Source organism: Natrix helvetica (assembly GCF_964273705.1).
Source record: "Natrix helvetica genome assembly, chromosome: 1".
Taxonomy (NCBI): domain Eukaryota; kingdom Metazoa; phylum Chordata; class Lepidosauria; order Squamata; family Natricidae; genus Natrix; species Natrix helvetica.
In genome coordinates this window covers 156,152,422-156,167,566 of record NC_138548.1, presented here as the reverse complement: position 1 = coordinate 156,167,566, position 15,145 = coordinate 156,152,422, and the positions used below count along the sequence as shown (strand labels likewise).

At 44.5% G+C, this 15,145-nt stretch overlaps 1 protein-coding gene across 1 annotated transcript in view; it reads left to right on the top strand.

The window, feature by feature from the left end:
- Positions 1-15,145, top strand: part of PLA2R1 (phospholipase A2 receptor 1) — a 104,882-nt gene that overhangs the window by 55,547 nt on the left and 34,190 nt on the right. Inside the window, exons 15-17 of the mRNA XM_081938127.1 lie at positions 559-691; positions 1,886-1,921; positions 4,238-4,395. Coding sequence (XP_081794253.1) covers positions 559-691; positions 1,886-1,921; positions 4,238-4,395 — 327 coding nt within the window. The remainder of the gene's footprint in view (positions 1-558; positions 692-1,885; positions 1,922-4,237; positions 4,396-15,145) is intronic.

The following is a 15,145-nucleotide window of genomic DNA, read 5'->3' as shown; positions in this document are numbered from 1 at the left end:
AAGTTAGTAGGTAAATAAGCAAGTAAGTAACAAAATAAACAAACAAACTAATTAATAAGATAGCATCAGACAACAGTGTCAGAATTGGGTTAAGGAATATAAGTTGTAATTAAATTAACTCATGTCCCGCTCAGTCACCTCTAAGCGAGATGGGCAGCAAGCAAACAAATAAATAATGATCTTGTCATTCATTGGCCACTCACACTTCTCAAAGTTCTAGAATCTTCTGCAAGAAGATGTGATGTCATATAGAAAGTTGTGATGGAAAGAAGTTATTCAAATTAGGAGCATTAGCTGGAATTTTTTCTGACAGAAAAAAGCCACTATTAGAGTCTTCTCATGGTACATACATACATCTTTTTACTAATAAAAATCTGCCATTCCATGTTCATTCCATGACCAGGTGTGTACATTTCAATAAGCCATGTTTTGTTTAACCATGTAGAGTTATTGAAGAAGACATAATTGATTATGTTCTCACAATATGTTATTCTTTTTTAATACATTAAAGTTAGTCTCTGTATCATGCTTCAGATTTAATGCATACTTCTGTGGCAGGTTTCATCTGCCTTTTTGGAGAAAGCTTCTATTGAAGATAATGTGAAAAACTGTGCAGCATATAAAGCTAATGGGACTATTTTGCCACTGCGCTGCAATTCAGAACGTGAATGGATATGTAAAATGCCAAAAGGTAAGGAAGCATTTGAACAAAGTCTTGCACTATGTGCTTTCTAAAATGATACATAGTCACTGTTTCATTATGGTGAGAAGCAATACTCAATAGCAGATATCAGTCCTTGCATGAAGAAAGCCTCAGATTCAGTTATCAATTCAAATAGTCCCAATTTACCAAACACACTTGGGACCAAAGATTCCAACACTAAGCAATGCAGTTGTTAAGCACTATTTCATATGATTGTACCAACTTACGCTATCGGTTCCATCTGTAGTTTTTAAGTGAATCACATGGTTGATAAAGCATGACATCACATGACCCTAACTTGTGACTTCCTACCAGCTTCCCCAGAGACCTTGCAAGCCAGCTGTGAAGGTCACAAATAGCAAACATGTGACCACTAGATGCTGCAATAGTTGTAAACACTGCACCAGTTGTGAAGTGTCCAAATCACAGTAATGTGACTATGGGGACCATGGGTGGGTTGCTCCCGGTTCGGCCCGGTTCAGGTGAACCGGTAGTGGTGGTGGCGGGAGGCTCACCCATCTGCCCAGACTCTTCTGTGCATGCTCAGAAGTGTTGCGTGAGCGCGGAAATGAGCAAACCGGTAGTAAACTGGTTAGCAATCCATTGCTGATGGGGACAATGTGATTGCCACAGCTTCCAGGACTTGTTAAAAGTTTCTCTCTTTAGTGCCTTCAAAACTTTGAATGGTTGCTGAACAACTAGTGAATAAGCAAGGACTACCTGTATCTCAAGTTTTAAATAAAGGGTTTAGAAATTCTAGAAAGAGAAGCTGCTCTTGAATTCCTTTGAATGTTGTGGTCAGAATAAACCAGTCTTACCAGCGCTTTGGGTTGGGCAAAATGTGTATTTTAGTTCAACATACCTAAAAGGAGCCTGCCATGCGCTGGTAATCTATGGCTTAATCCATCATAGGACAGCACCATCCAGTGTGCAGGAAAGTATCAACTGGAGGTTTCTTTATTCTTAATAATAGACAATTAGTTTTTTTGAAATTGGGGCTTTTATATATTTTAAGTATTACTTTAAAATAAGTGCTAATGAAAATTTAGTAATGAATATCTAAGAAGAAAATGACACTAAGCCAGAATATAGTGAAATTATATTTTAATAGTGGCAAAAAAGAGGAAAGAAGAAAAAAATCTGCATTATAGTCTTCAAACCAAAACATTGTTTCTGTTTCAGGTGTGAAATCGAAGACTCCACAATGGTATATTAATGGTATGGGTAAAAACATGTTTTTCACCTACTGAAATAGTGTGTTATGTGTGTTTGTGTGCGTTTGTGTGTGTGTGTGTGTGTGTGTGTGTGTGTGTGTGTAAAATAAGCATCTTTTGGGGCTTTTTTCAGCAAACAGGCAGATTTCCTATAGATTTCATTTCAAAACAACAGCAAGCAATACTTATAGAAATAACTTAGTAATTACAAAAAGCAGGACAGCATTTTACTAGAAGTGCATCCTTATGTGCCCATGGTAGTTAATTCAATTCAAAATACCAGTTGGTGGCACTTATAGACAGATCTAGGCAAGCATTAATGCTGTGAAAGATGCATTGAGCAGAGAAAAAAATATTAAGGGCTCCTTTTAACAACTTTTCTTTCTTTTGTAGTGATTTGTTTTTCTTAGCTTTTCTACTTTAACATGCTATCAAATGATGGAATTGATTCAGATTTCCAATGAGATTAGTTTTACTTTTATAGGAGAACAGAAGAAGTGACTTTTGCCTCCAAACAGTTGCTCAAGAAGATTGGTAGTTCTAGTAAAAGTTTGTTGAAAAAATACTGCCTGAATATGTATCATGTTTGCAGTAAATTGCAACTTTTTCGATCAAATGATATAAAAATGAAAAGGAAGGGAGGAAGGATTATGTAAGTTTATGTATGTTAAACTACAAATTATGATTTCAAAATTTTAATAGCCATTTCATCCTAAGCAATGGGCAGCTATAGCATGATTGGAAGCTTTCTAATAAATCAATTCTGTTGGAGCATGGTGGCTTATGTGATTAGGATGCTGGTTTGGAGCTTAGCAAGCTCATGTTCAAGATCCAAGTGCTTTTGCCTAGTGGGGTGCGTTCCAATCACTCACTCCAGCTTCTTGACAAGCACATGAAAGGAGCCTCCATGGGCAATGATGATGTCACCAGGAAATCCTTTCAGCCTGGAAGTGCCTTAAACGATGCCTCGTTTAAGATGGCACTTTTCTGTTGTTTTAGGTAGCTTTGCTTAATTCTAAGAATGGGAATTCTTACATGCCAGAATTTTCCTATTCTTATGAAAATCCAAATTAACTTCACACCAAAACACCCAAAAATGACATTGTTAAATATTGGGCATTTTGCTGATAGATTTTTACAATGGGATCTTATTGTGGTTGAGTCACAGGTTTTGCTTCTCTGCATCAAGCCCAAAAGGGCATTGTTGGTCCGTCTGCTGTTTGATTGGCAGTGTCAAGGGAGCAATAATAAATGATTGAACCTTATAAGCCTTGATGTATTTCAGCAGCACAGTGGGCATATGGAACTTGTTTATGTTCTTGGTACTTTACAGGGCAACATCTACAAGTGAAATTTGCAGTCAGTCATTGAAGAAGGAAATGGGGGCAAAGATTTGGAGACAGGCCATTACAAGATTAATACAATAAATTGTAGCTCAAAATATTTCTTTATTAAAAGCACGACGAATCACAATGACATGTTAGATGTGCTTGTATTCCATTGACATTAATGCACTAGTTGTTCAAATGCTTAATTTTTTCTCATTGAAATCTTTCCCTAAGATAAAGATAATATTTAATTGCATATATTTTTAGAAGGCATTCATCTAAAAGTTACTAGCTAAGTAGTCTGTTACTGTCTGGACAAATACCAGAGAATTTGCTATTGTTTCTACACGTTAGGCTCCATTCAAAGAAATAATTGCTCTTCTTTCAATGTAAAATATAGTTAAGGCTATACTAACCATATTTAAATCCATTGATTTCACTGGGAGAAAATTAAGCATATGAATAACCTGCATTTTAATGGAATGATAATGATCTATTGAACATGCCTAGTTCATTAAAATTTAAATCTTTAAATCTCAAGGGTAAGTCAAATGTAGGTTAGTATCCACTTATCTTCTACAGCAGTGGTGGGTTCCGGATCCCGGTGCAACCAGTACGGTGCAACAGGGCCTGGCGTCCACCACATAAATATGTGCAGCGCACACATGCGTTCTTACTTCCTGCGATGCTCCACGACGCCTCCACGATGCTCCAGTGCTCGGCAGAGCATCGCGCAGGTGTCATATGCTCTGTGTGTGGAAGCGCCGAAGAGCTCAAATACAGGTAAGGAGGGCAGGCGGCTGGGCCCTCCGGAGCACCGTACCGGAACGGTGTATCTCCTGCAACCCACCACTGTTCTACAGTATTAGGTTTGATAATGTTGGTTCTTGTAGAGCACTAGGTGTTTGATGTTTGCTTCATTAACAATAACAATATGTAACTCAAAGACATTTTCTCACATTCAAATAGATTGTATCTAACTTAATTTTTAGAGTTACCATGGTTTTATTATCAAGGAGCAGAATACCTTTTCTATGACAGCCCCTCAAACTGGGACAGTTTTCAGTTTGTGTGTGGTTGGCTCCGTGGGGATATAGCAACCATACAGTCGTCTCAGGAACAAGAATTTATCCAAAACAGAATAAAAAAGGTAATGTATATACAATTATTTCCTAGGTTTCATAGCACATCAGTTTTTTTCCAGATAGATAGAAAGATAGAAAGATAGGTAGATGTAGATAGATAGATAGATAGATAGATAGATAGATAGATAGATGATAGATAGATAGATAGATAGATAGATAGATAGATAGATAGATAGATGATAGATAGATAGATAGATAGATAGATAGATAGATAGATGATAGATAGATAGATAGATAGATAGATAGATGATAGATAGATAGATAGATAGATAGATAGATAGTTGATAGATAGTTGATAGATAGATAGATAGATAGATGATAGATAGATAGATAGATAGATGATAGATAGATAGATAGATAGATAGATAGATAGATAGATAGATAGATAGATGATAGATAGATAGATAGATAGATAGATAGATAGATGATAGATAGATGATAGATAGATGATAGATAGATAGATAGATAGATAGATAGATGATAGATAGATAGATAGATAGATAGATAGATAGATAGTTGATAGATAGTTGATAGATAGATAGATAGATGATAGATAGATAGATAGATAGATAGATAGATAGATAGATGATAGATAGATAGATAGATAGATAGATAGATAGATAGATAGATAGTTGATAGATAGTTGATAGATAGATAGATAGATGATAGATAGTTGATAGATAGATAGATAGATGATAGATAGATAGATAGATAGATAGATAGATAGATAGATAGATAGATAGATAGATAGATAGATGATAGATAGAAAATTAAAAGACACAATTTGAAATATATTTTCTATTTAATACAGCAGCAACTAGTGAAATACAGTTTTGTGGCTTCTTCAGACTGAGCCAAGTTAAAGCCCAGTCTAGATCAGGCATATCCAGCCCGCAGGCCACAACAAGTAATACAGCCCTACAAGATAACAAACTTAACATTATTATGTAATTTACGTAAATCAATTGCATTATGATATGCAGCCCAAGACAATTCCTTTTCACTCAGTGAGGCTAGATCTAGATCTGTGATGGCGAACTTATGGCATGTGTGCCACAAGTGGCACACAGAGCCCTCACTGCAGGCACACGAGCCATCGCCCCAGCTCAGCTCCACTGCACATGAATAGGTGCCTCCCGCTGGCAAGCTGATTTTCATGTCTCTGCCACGCATGCACGGGAAGAGGGGTGCATGCGGGAGATGTGCGCGCATGTACAGGGGTCGGCCCATGTGGGCGTCATGCATGCATGCGTGGGAGGGTGGGGGGAGCCCTGGGGGGTGTCACACACACATGCGCAGGGGGGGGTCATGCACGCATTGTATTATGGATGTGTGTGTGCGTCCTTTCGGCACACAACGACAAAAAGGTTAGCCATCACTGATCTAGATAAAACAGAAAAGCACAGCTGATGAGCATGGAGAAAGTAAGTCAGTTTTTGCACGTACAAAATGCCAATACATTCTTCTTTTTCTACAAATACATATGACATCTCTGGTATTTCTGAGTTGCAATCATATTTCTTTTGTATTGCTTGTGTGTCTAAAAATACTTTAATCCTGGCCATGAATGTTGCAACATTTTCACTTTTATCTAGATATTGCTATTTTTAGCTTTTGAACCATCAACTTAGGCAACTTTGGTAGTTCTTTCTGGTTTTATTGTTTTCAGTAACCTTTTAAAACATTGATTTCTATCCTTATCAGAGATGAGATAGTGATCAGTAAGAATCAACCTTTTATGCTCTTGCAATGTTATGACCATAGAAATGTCCCTGATTTTAGCTGGGGTGGCCGATGTAAAAGAAGGCAGAACTGCTTACATCCTGAATGAATTTGCAGACAAGGGAATTCCAGCCGTGGTAGCTTTTTTGTTTGTGGTTAATTAAATAGACCTGCTCTAATTTTCTCTTCTGCAAAAAATGTTAAGTGTACAGGTGACCTCATCCCTTCTATATTTATATTTCATGTTCATTTATTTTTACAGTCTAACCTTCTTGAAAGTTAGTGGAATTCTTTTGTTTCAGCAGAGTTTTAGAAAACGGGATGATCCCCTAATTGTTGTCAGGTTGTTATGAAATTTCATTTCAATGTATGCCGATTGCCAGTTGGTCTTACCTGAACTGCATGTCTAGAAGCGGTCGTGGGAGGAGTCACATGTGGGTATTAACACGGCCCATTTGCCCAGAGACTGAGGTAAATTTGAAGCCACTCCCTCTGCTTCCTCCTCGTGACTCCCCAGATTAACCGACGAGCCAGTCCAAGAAGAGCCTGGGAGGGAAGGGAACAAGAACAAGGAGCAACAACTCCCTCCCCCCAGGCCTGACTAACCAACTGCTAAGCTCTCTCAGGACCCCCATGCGCAGATGCGCACAGTACGGGTGGGAAGTGACTCCTCCTACGACTGCTTCTAGACATGCAGTTCAGGTAAGACCAACTGACAGTCTCCGAAGCGAGGCGTGGGAGGAGTCACATGTTGGACATATCAAAGCTAGATGCCCATGGGAGGGAATCATTGGGCCTGGGACCCCCGAGTGTCCAACACACCTTGTAGAACCCTCCTACCAAAGGATGCCTCCACAGAGGCATAGGCATCCAGCCGGTAGTGCCTAATGAAAGGAGAAGGCGAAGCCCAAGCGGCCGCCCTGCATATATCCTCAATGGGCATCTGGGTAGCCCAGACCGCAGAAGTAGCCGCACTCCTGGTAGAGTGTGCTATGATGCCCTCAGGGACCGGAATCCCCCATGCCTCATAGGCCTTAGTGATGGCTAACCTGATCCACCTGCTGATGGTGGCAGGTGATACCTTTTCCCCCCCTAGAAGAAGTTTGGAAGGCTACAAAGAGCACCTCCGACCTCCTGAAGACAGCCATGCGCCTGAGGTAGATGTGCAGGGCTCTATGGACTTCCAGGCAGTGCCAGGACCTCTCCCTTTCTCTGGAAGGTGCCGGACAGAAGTCCAGAAGCACCACCTCCTGAGCCCTATGGAAAGGGGTGTTGACCTTGGTCAAGCAAAACCAAGCATGTAATAGTGATTGTCATACCATGTGCATGAATCACACAAGTGGCAAGAAAATAGGGGCAGTCAGGCATAATACAGGTTATGTAGACAGTAAACACAAGGTCAATCAAAATGGACTCAAATGTCTATATACCAATGCACAGAGTATGAGGAATAAACAAGGAGAATTAGAAATTCAAGTAAAAGAGGGCAGATATGATATTATTGCCATTACAGAAACTTGGTGGGATGAAACTGACAAATGGAACATACAGCTAGAAGGATTTAAATTATTTAAAAGAAATAGACCAAATAAAAGAGGAGGTGGAGTTGCACTATATATAAGAAATAACTATGTCTCTACAGAAATAGAGCACAACAATAATGAGAACTATCTTGAATGCATTTGGGTCAATATTAAAGGTTGTGGGGGAAATGACATTGCCATAGGTCTATACTACAGGCCACCCAACCAAGCAGAGGAAGAAGATGAACTTTTTGCTAGTCAGCTAACTAAGGTATGTAGGAAGCACACCACAATAGTAATGGGAGATTTTAACTACCCTGACATCAACTGGGAAACAAACTCTGCACCAAGTGGAAGATCCAACAGGTTCCTAACAAACCTAGCAGACAACTTTGTTTTCCAAAAAGTAGAGAAGGAAACAAGGGGATCAGCCATACTGGACTTAATTCTCACTAACAGAGAGGAAATGATAGAAGGTGTTGAAGCCATAGGAACCCTGGGGGCAAGTGACCATGCAATATTGGAATTCAACATTATCCAAACACAAGTAGTAGAACAAAGTCAAACTAGAGTCTTGGACTTTAAGAAAGCTAATTTCAATAAACTTAGAGAGAGCTTGGGAAAAATTCCATGGATGAGAATCCTCGAGGGGAAAACAACTCAAGAAGCTTGGGAAATTTTGAAAAATGAGATTAGAAAAGCCCAGTCTAACACAATACCAATGAAGAAGAAAAACAACAGCTCCCAAAAGAAACCAGCATGGCTGCATAAACAACTATCTGACAAACTGAAAGACAAAAAAAGTAAGTATAAAAAGTGGAAGGAGGGGGACATAACTAAGGCAGAATATCAGCAAATAGCCCGAGCCTGTAAAGATGAAGTGAGGAAAGCTAAGGCTCACAATGAAGAAAGGCTTGCCACAAAAGTAAAAATTAACAAAAAAAGCTTCTTCCAACATGTTAAAAACAAGAAAAAAGTTAAGGAAACAATTGGTCCATTGCTAGGAGAAAGTGGCAAGAAGGTGACAAGCAACAGGGAGAAAGCAGAACTATTTAACTCATGTTTTGCATCTGTCTTTACACAAAGGGATAAAACAGTCCAACCTATCAAAAGCAGCACCACAAAATTAGGAACACAAATTGAAATAGGGAAGAAAATGGTAAGTGAGCACCTGTCTACCCTAGATGAGTTCAAATCACCAGGACCGGATGGATTACACCCCAGAGTTCTGAAGGAACTAGCAGACGAGATCTCAGAACCACTGAATTATATCTTTCAGAGATCCTGGAACACCGGGGAACTACCAGAGGACTGGAAAAGAGCTGATGTGGTTCCCATCTTCAAAAAAGGGAAAAAATTAGATCCAGGAAACTACAGACCTATCAGCCTAACCTCAATACCAGGAAAGATTCTGGAAAAAATAATCAAGCAACGAATTTGCGAACACCTAGAAGCAAACAAAGTAATAGCCAAAAGCCAACATGGATTTGTCAAAAACAGATCATGCCAGACTAATCTTATTGCATTCTTTGATAATGTGACAAAATTAGTGGACCAGAGGAATGCCGTTGATATAGTTTACTTGGACTTCAGTAAGGCTTTTGATAAGGTAGACCATAACCTACTACTAGATAAAGTAGAAGAATGTGGGTTAGACAGCATCACCACCAGATGGATTGGTAACTGGCTGACCAACCGCACTCAACGTGTAGTTCTCAATGGAACTGCATCTACATGGAGGGAAGTATGCAGTGGAGTACCCCAAGGCTCTGTTTTAGGCCCAGTACTCTTCAACATCTTCATCAATGATTTGGATGAGGGAATAAATGGGGAACTCATCAAATTTGCAGATGATACCAAGCTGGCAGGAATAGCCAACACTCCAGAAGATAGGCTTAAGATACAGAAGGATCTTGACAAACTTGAACATTGGGCACTATCTAATAAAATGAAATTCAATGGTGAAAAGAGTAAGGTTCTACATTTAGGCAACAAAAACGGAATGCACAGGTACAGTATAGGTGATACCATACTCAGTAGTAGTAACTGTGAAAGGGATCTTGGAGTCCTAGTGGACAACCATTTAAATATGAGCCAGCAGTGTGCAGCAGCTGCCAAAAAAGCCAACACAGTTCTAGGCTGCATCAACAGAGGGATAGAATCAAGATCACGTGAAGTGTTAATACCACTTTATAATGCCTTGGTAAGGCCACACTTGGAATACTGCATTCAGTTCTGGTCGCCACGATGTAAAAAAGATGTGGAGACTCTAGAAAGAGTGCAGAGAAGAGCAACAAAGATGATTAGGGGCCTGGAGTCTAAAACATATGAAGAACGGTTGCAGGAACTGGGTATGTTTAGCTTAAGAGAAAGAAGGACTAGGGGAGACATGATAGCATTATTCCAATATCTCAGAGGTTGCCACAAAGAAGAGGGAGTCAAACTATTCTCCAAAGCACCTGAGGGTAGAACAAGAAGCAATGGGTGGAAACTAATCAAGGAGAGAAGCAATTTAGAACTGAGGAGGAATTTCCTGACAGTGAGAACAATTAATCAGTGGAACAGCTTGCCTCCAGAAGTTGTGAATGCCCCAACACTGGAAGTCTTTAAGAAGATGTTGGATAGCTATTTGTCTGAAACGGTATAGGGTTTCCTGCCTAGGCAGGGGGTTGGACTAGAAGACCTCCAAGGTCCCTTCCAACTCTACTATTGTATTGTATTGTATTGTATTGTAAGAAAGCAGGGTCTAATCTGAGTACCACCCTGTTGTCTTGGAAGGTGCATAAGTCTGCCCTGGTAGATAAGGCATTGATCTCAGACACCCGCCTGGCCGAGGTGATGGCTATTAGAAACACCACCTTGAGAATCAGGAGCTGAAAGGATACCTCCCTCAGAGGCTCGAAGGGTGCCTCCATGAGAGCCTGGAGCACTGTGGGCAGATCCCAGGTAGGAAACCTATGGATGACCGGAGGCCGAAGGTTAGCAGCACCTTTGAGGAATCTCTTTATCACCGGATGTTAGGATAGGGATCTAGATCACACACACCCAATGACTGTGGCAAAGGCTGATACCTGCCTCCTGAGGGTATTGAGTGTCACTGCGTTAAAATGTTTGCTAGACTGAACTGACACTGAATAGTTAAACTGAGAAAGAGTCATTGCGCAGGTCATAAAATGTTCTTATCTGACATTGATGTACTGCGCATGTTTTCACACATTCCAGAGAGAGAGCTACTTCTGATCTTTTGTCCGGCTGCCAGGAAAACTGGTAGACGGAACTTCTCTTATCAAAATGTAACAATTAGTTAGTTTCTGTTTTATTTCCATTTATTATTTTTGTATTAAAGTTTGTTTATTAATTAGAATATGCTTCCACAGAATCTTTATTTTTTTTTCTTCGCATCTTAAAGTATATGCTGTTGGAAAACAGCCCGATCCTAGACCTCATTTTGTTCAGAGTGAAATCTTCCCCTGACATTGAGAGCCAGCCCTTTCTCCAACCTGTCCTGGAGGAACTCTGCGGCACTGAAGCAGAGGCCAGGTCTACCTGGACTGACCTGCACCAGCTTACAAAGGAACTCCAGGTCACATCGTAAATGCTCATGGTCGACTTCCGTCGGGAAGCCTCAATGGTCCTGATCACCCTGGCTGAGAATTGGGCCTCTCTCATTTGCTTCCGCTCAAGTGCCAAGCGGTTAGCTGGAGCCACTCCAGATCCGGTTGCTCTAGACCCCCTGGCATAAAGCTACCACCTCCCTGGGGATCCTCCAATGAGGTCGAACCGACAGACCCACAAGGCCCGCGAACCATGGCCGTCAGGGCCAATGGGGCGCTACCAGAACCAGTTCTGCCCCCTCTAGCACTAGCTTCCTCAGAACCCCAGGAAGGGGAGGGAAGGCGTAAAGGAGTCAGGATGGCCATCTGCAGCGAAGGGCGTCAACATCCACTGCTTCACGAGCTGGGAACTGCAAGATGAATCTCAGAACCGACGGGGTGGCAAAGAGATCCACTGTTGGCCGACCGAACCTCTGATAAATCTGCTCAAAGATGCTGGGATGTAACTGCCACTCCCCGTGGTCCACCGTCTCCCTGCTGAGCCAATCTGCCTGCCGGTTGTCCATCCCGGAGATGTGTTCCGCCCGAATCGATAAGAGATTCCGTTCCGCCCAGTTGCCCAGCCGGACTGCCTCGTTGCATAGTGCCAAGGAGTGTGTGCCCCCCGCTTGTTCACATGGGCCTTGGCCGCCACGTCCGTCAGCACCAGGATATGCTGACCGACCACCGCTTCCATGAAGTACCGAAGTGCCAGATGAATCGCCCTGAGCTCCAGCCAGTTGATGCTCCGCAGATCCATAGGAGGAGGAGCTTCCGGCAATGGCGGTCACCTCTTGAGCTCCGGGAGACGCTACGGAGCTCCAACGGGGCAATGGGTGCTGTTTCCGGCCCTCGTTCCATCGGAGGGCCGAGAGTCGGACTGATAGACCACCCTGGCTGGTTTTGGACCTATTTTGGTCCGCCAGGGTGGTCACGGTGATCGAGGGGAGGTCATAGAAGATCGGCGAAAAGGCTGGAAGAGGCCGGGGAGTGCGAGCAGGCGAGGAATGGCGGCGGCACAACAGCGTTCGGCGTTTTGGCGTCTGGTGCGTGCGCGCTGGCAGAGGGAGACAAGTGGAGCGACAGAGCGGCCGGTAAAGAGGCGAGGCAGCCGACTAGGAAAGGCCGAAAGAAGACCGGAGGCCAGGCGGAATGGAGATAGCAGCGGCTGCATGCAAAGATGCCTCTGCCAAGGGCCTTGCCGAGGCTTTTTTGCTAAGGCTTCTCATCATCCTCTGGCGGCTCCCGGTGACTCCTGTAGGCCGGTGTTGTTAGAAGACGCCGGAAGACCAACGCCAGGAATATCGGAACGCTGGGTGAGCGCTGGGTGATAGCCTGGATTATTGGACCCTTCAGGTGGGAGCCAGGACAGAGTGGGATATGATGATGGTGGCTATGGTGGCTGGGGGGGCCCGGATCATCTGAGGCCTCTGGAAGATCTGGCCTAGGGCCATGGACTTGGCCTATGACCATGGAGAGGCTGGAAGGTTGCCTGGGATCATGGTTACCTGGATACCTGGGCCAAGACTGCCCCCACCCACCCACCAAGGACCCTGAATCTTTGTTCCTGAGCTTATGCCCACCTAGGACCATCTAAGACCATCGAGGGTTATCATCTATTTTACTATTTTACTATTTATCAGCTAGGGCTATCACCCATTTTCTCTACCATCTTTACCATCTTCACCACATCCGTCTAACCCTATCATCTGGACATCTGCTCTCCCCCCCCTACTCTTTACTGAAGAATGATCCAGGACAATGCCTCTTACCCCCCCCCCACATTGACTTATGGGACTAATGCCTTTTACCCCCCCCCCATACTGACTTATTTTTACCATCTACAGCACCTTAACCCCCACTGGAATTTTGACAATAACTTATTCGAGGTTAGACTTGCTCCGCCTGCGGGAGGCCCCTCTCTCGCAGGTTTGGCCCTTGGCTCTTTCAAGGGCCCGCCTCGAGGACGGGTTCTTGGACCCCGAGAGGTGCAGGAACCGGAAGTTAAGGGGATTTTTAGTAAAATGTTTTTTATCTTTTTTAGGGGGTTCCAGGGTGGGGGGGAGGGCCAATCAGACCGGGAGGAGAGCCAGTGCCAGACAAACAGGTGAGTCCAGGAAGGACGGGGATGCGGTGGAGGGGGGAAAAACAAAGGTCACTCGAGCAGAGGGTTGTCCTATTACAACGGTCGTAGGGAGGAGGGGATGCGAGGACAGGATAAGATCCCAAGGTCGGTTGGGAGACCGTGGCTGCTGGTTACGCCCGGTCGTTTGTACCAACCCCTGCAGTCTAGGTGGACAGGAACTACAGAGCCAGGGCCTGCGGCTGATGCTCTGCAATGCAAGGTCTGTTACCAACAAGGCCCCCCTCATTAATGAGTTGATCTCAGAGGGGGAGCTAGACCTTGCAGGGATAACGGAGACCTGGGTGGGCCACAAGGGTGGTTTACCCCTCGTGGAAATGTGCCCACCAGGTTTCCGGGCATTCCATCAGCCCCGGGCCCTGGGTAAGGGTGGTGGGGTGGCGGTGGTTATTCGGGAATGTTTAGAGCCGAGGGAGTTCACTGTCCCTCAGATACCCGGGTGTGAGTCCCTTGGTGTGAACTGGGGCCCAGGGAGGCAGTGGGGCTTGCTGATTGTATACTTGGCTCCTCGCTATGCATCAGCAGCCCTGCCCGAGCTCCTCGAGCTAATCTCAGCGACGGCAGTTGAGACTCCCAGACTTTTGGTCATGGGGGACTTCAACTTGCCGTTGACGGGAGCGGCTTCCGAGGTGGCTCGGGAGTTCATGGCCTCCATGACGGCCATGGACCTGACCCAATTAGTTCAGGGCCCCACTCACGAAGGGGGCCACACACTGGACCTCATTTTTGTATCTGAACAGTGGACGAGTGATCTAGGAATAGGGGACTTAGTCATCACGCCCCTGTCATGGTCAGATCACTCATCCCTCTGGCTGGACTTCCCTGGCGCTATCCCCCACCGCGAGGAGGCAGAACCAGACTCTACAAGCTGGTACCGCCCCAGGCACCTGATGGAATCGGACAGATTCCAGACGGAGCTTGGGCCAATACCTGTAGCCCTGTCCCGCTCCCGCTCCGAGGACCTAGTGACTGCCTGGAATAGGGCGACGACTGGGGCCTTGGACCGGGTTGCGCCTTTGCGACCTCTCCTGCGGCATCGACCCACCCGGGCTCCTCGGTTTACTGAGGAGCTAAGGGTGATGAAGCGCCACAGGAGACGTCTAGAGAGCAGGTGGAGGTCCTCACGCTCCGAATCTGACCGAACACATGTAAGAGCCTATTTGCGGACTTACCTTGTGGCAATAAGAGCGGCCAAGCGTAGGCACTGTGCCGCCCTTATTGCGTCCGCGGATAACCGCCCTGCCGCCCTGTTTCGGGTGACCCGCTCCCTTTTATCGCAGGGGACGCGGGAGACACCCTTACAGGGAAGAGCAGAGGAGTTTGGGGAATATCTTCAGGACAAAATTGATCAGATCCGGAGCGGATGGACCTCCGTCAGTGGACCAGACGAGCCATCAACAGCGAGTCTTGAGAGACCATTCTGGGAGGAGTTTGACTCTGTTGCCCCCGAGGATTTGGACAGGTTGCGTGGACGGCTGCGGCCCACCACATGTTCAATGGACCCGTGTCCCTCCTGGCTGGTACTGGCAGCCTGGGAGGTGACACGAGGCTGGCTTCTGGGCCTGGTGAACGCCTCATTGGGTGAGGGATACTTACCAACCGCCTTGAAAGAGGCGGTGGTGAGACCCTTGCTCAAGAGACCTTCGCTCGACCCAATGGAGCTAGCTAATTACCGTCCAGTCTCCAACCTCCCCTTCTTGGCTAAGGTTGTTGAGAATGTGGTGGCGCAGCAGTTTCCACGACACCTGGACGAATCCGACTATCTAGACCAGTG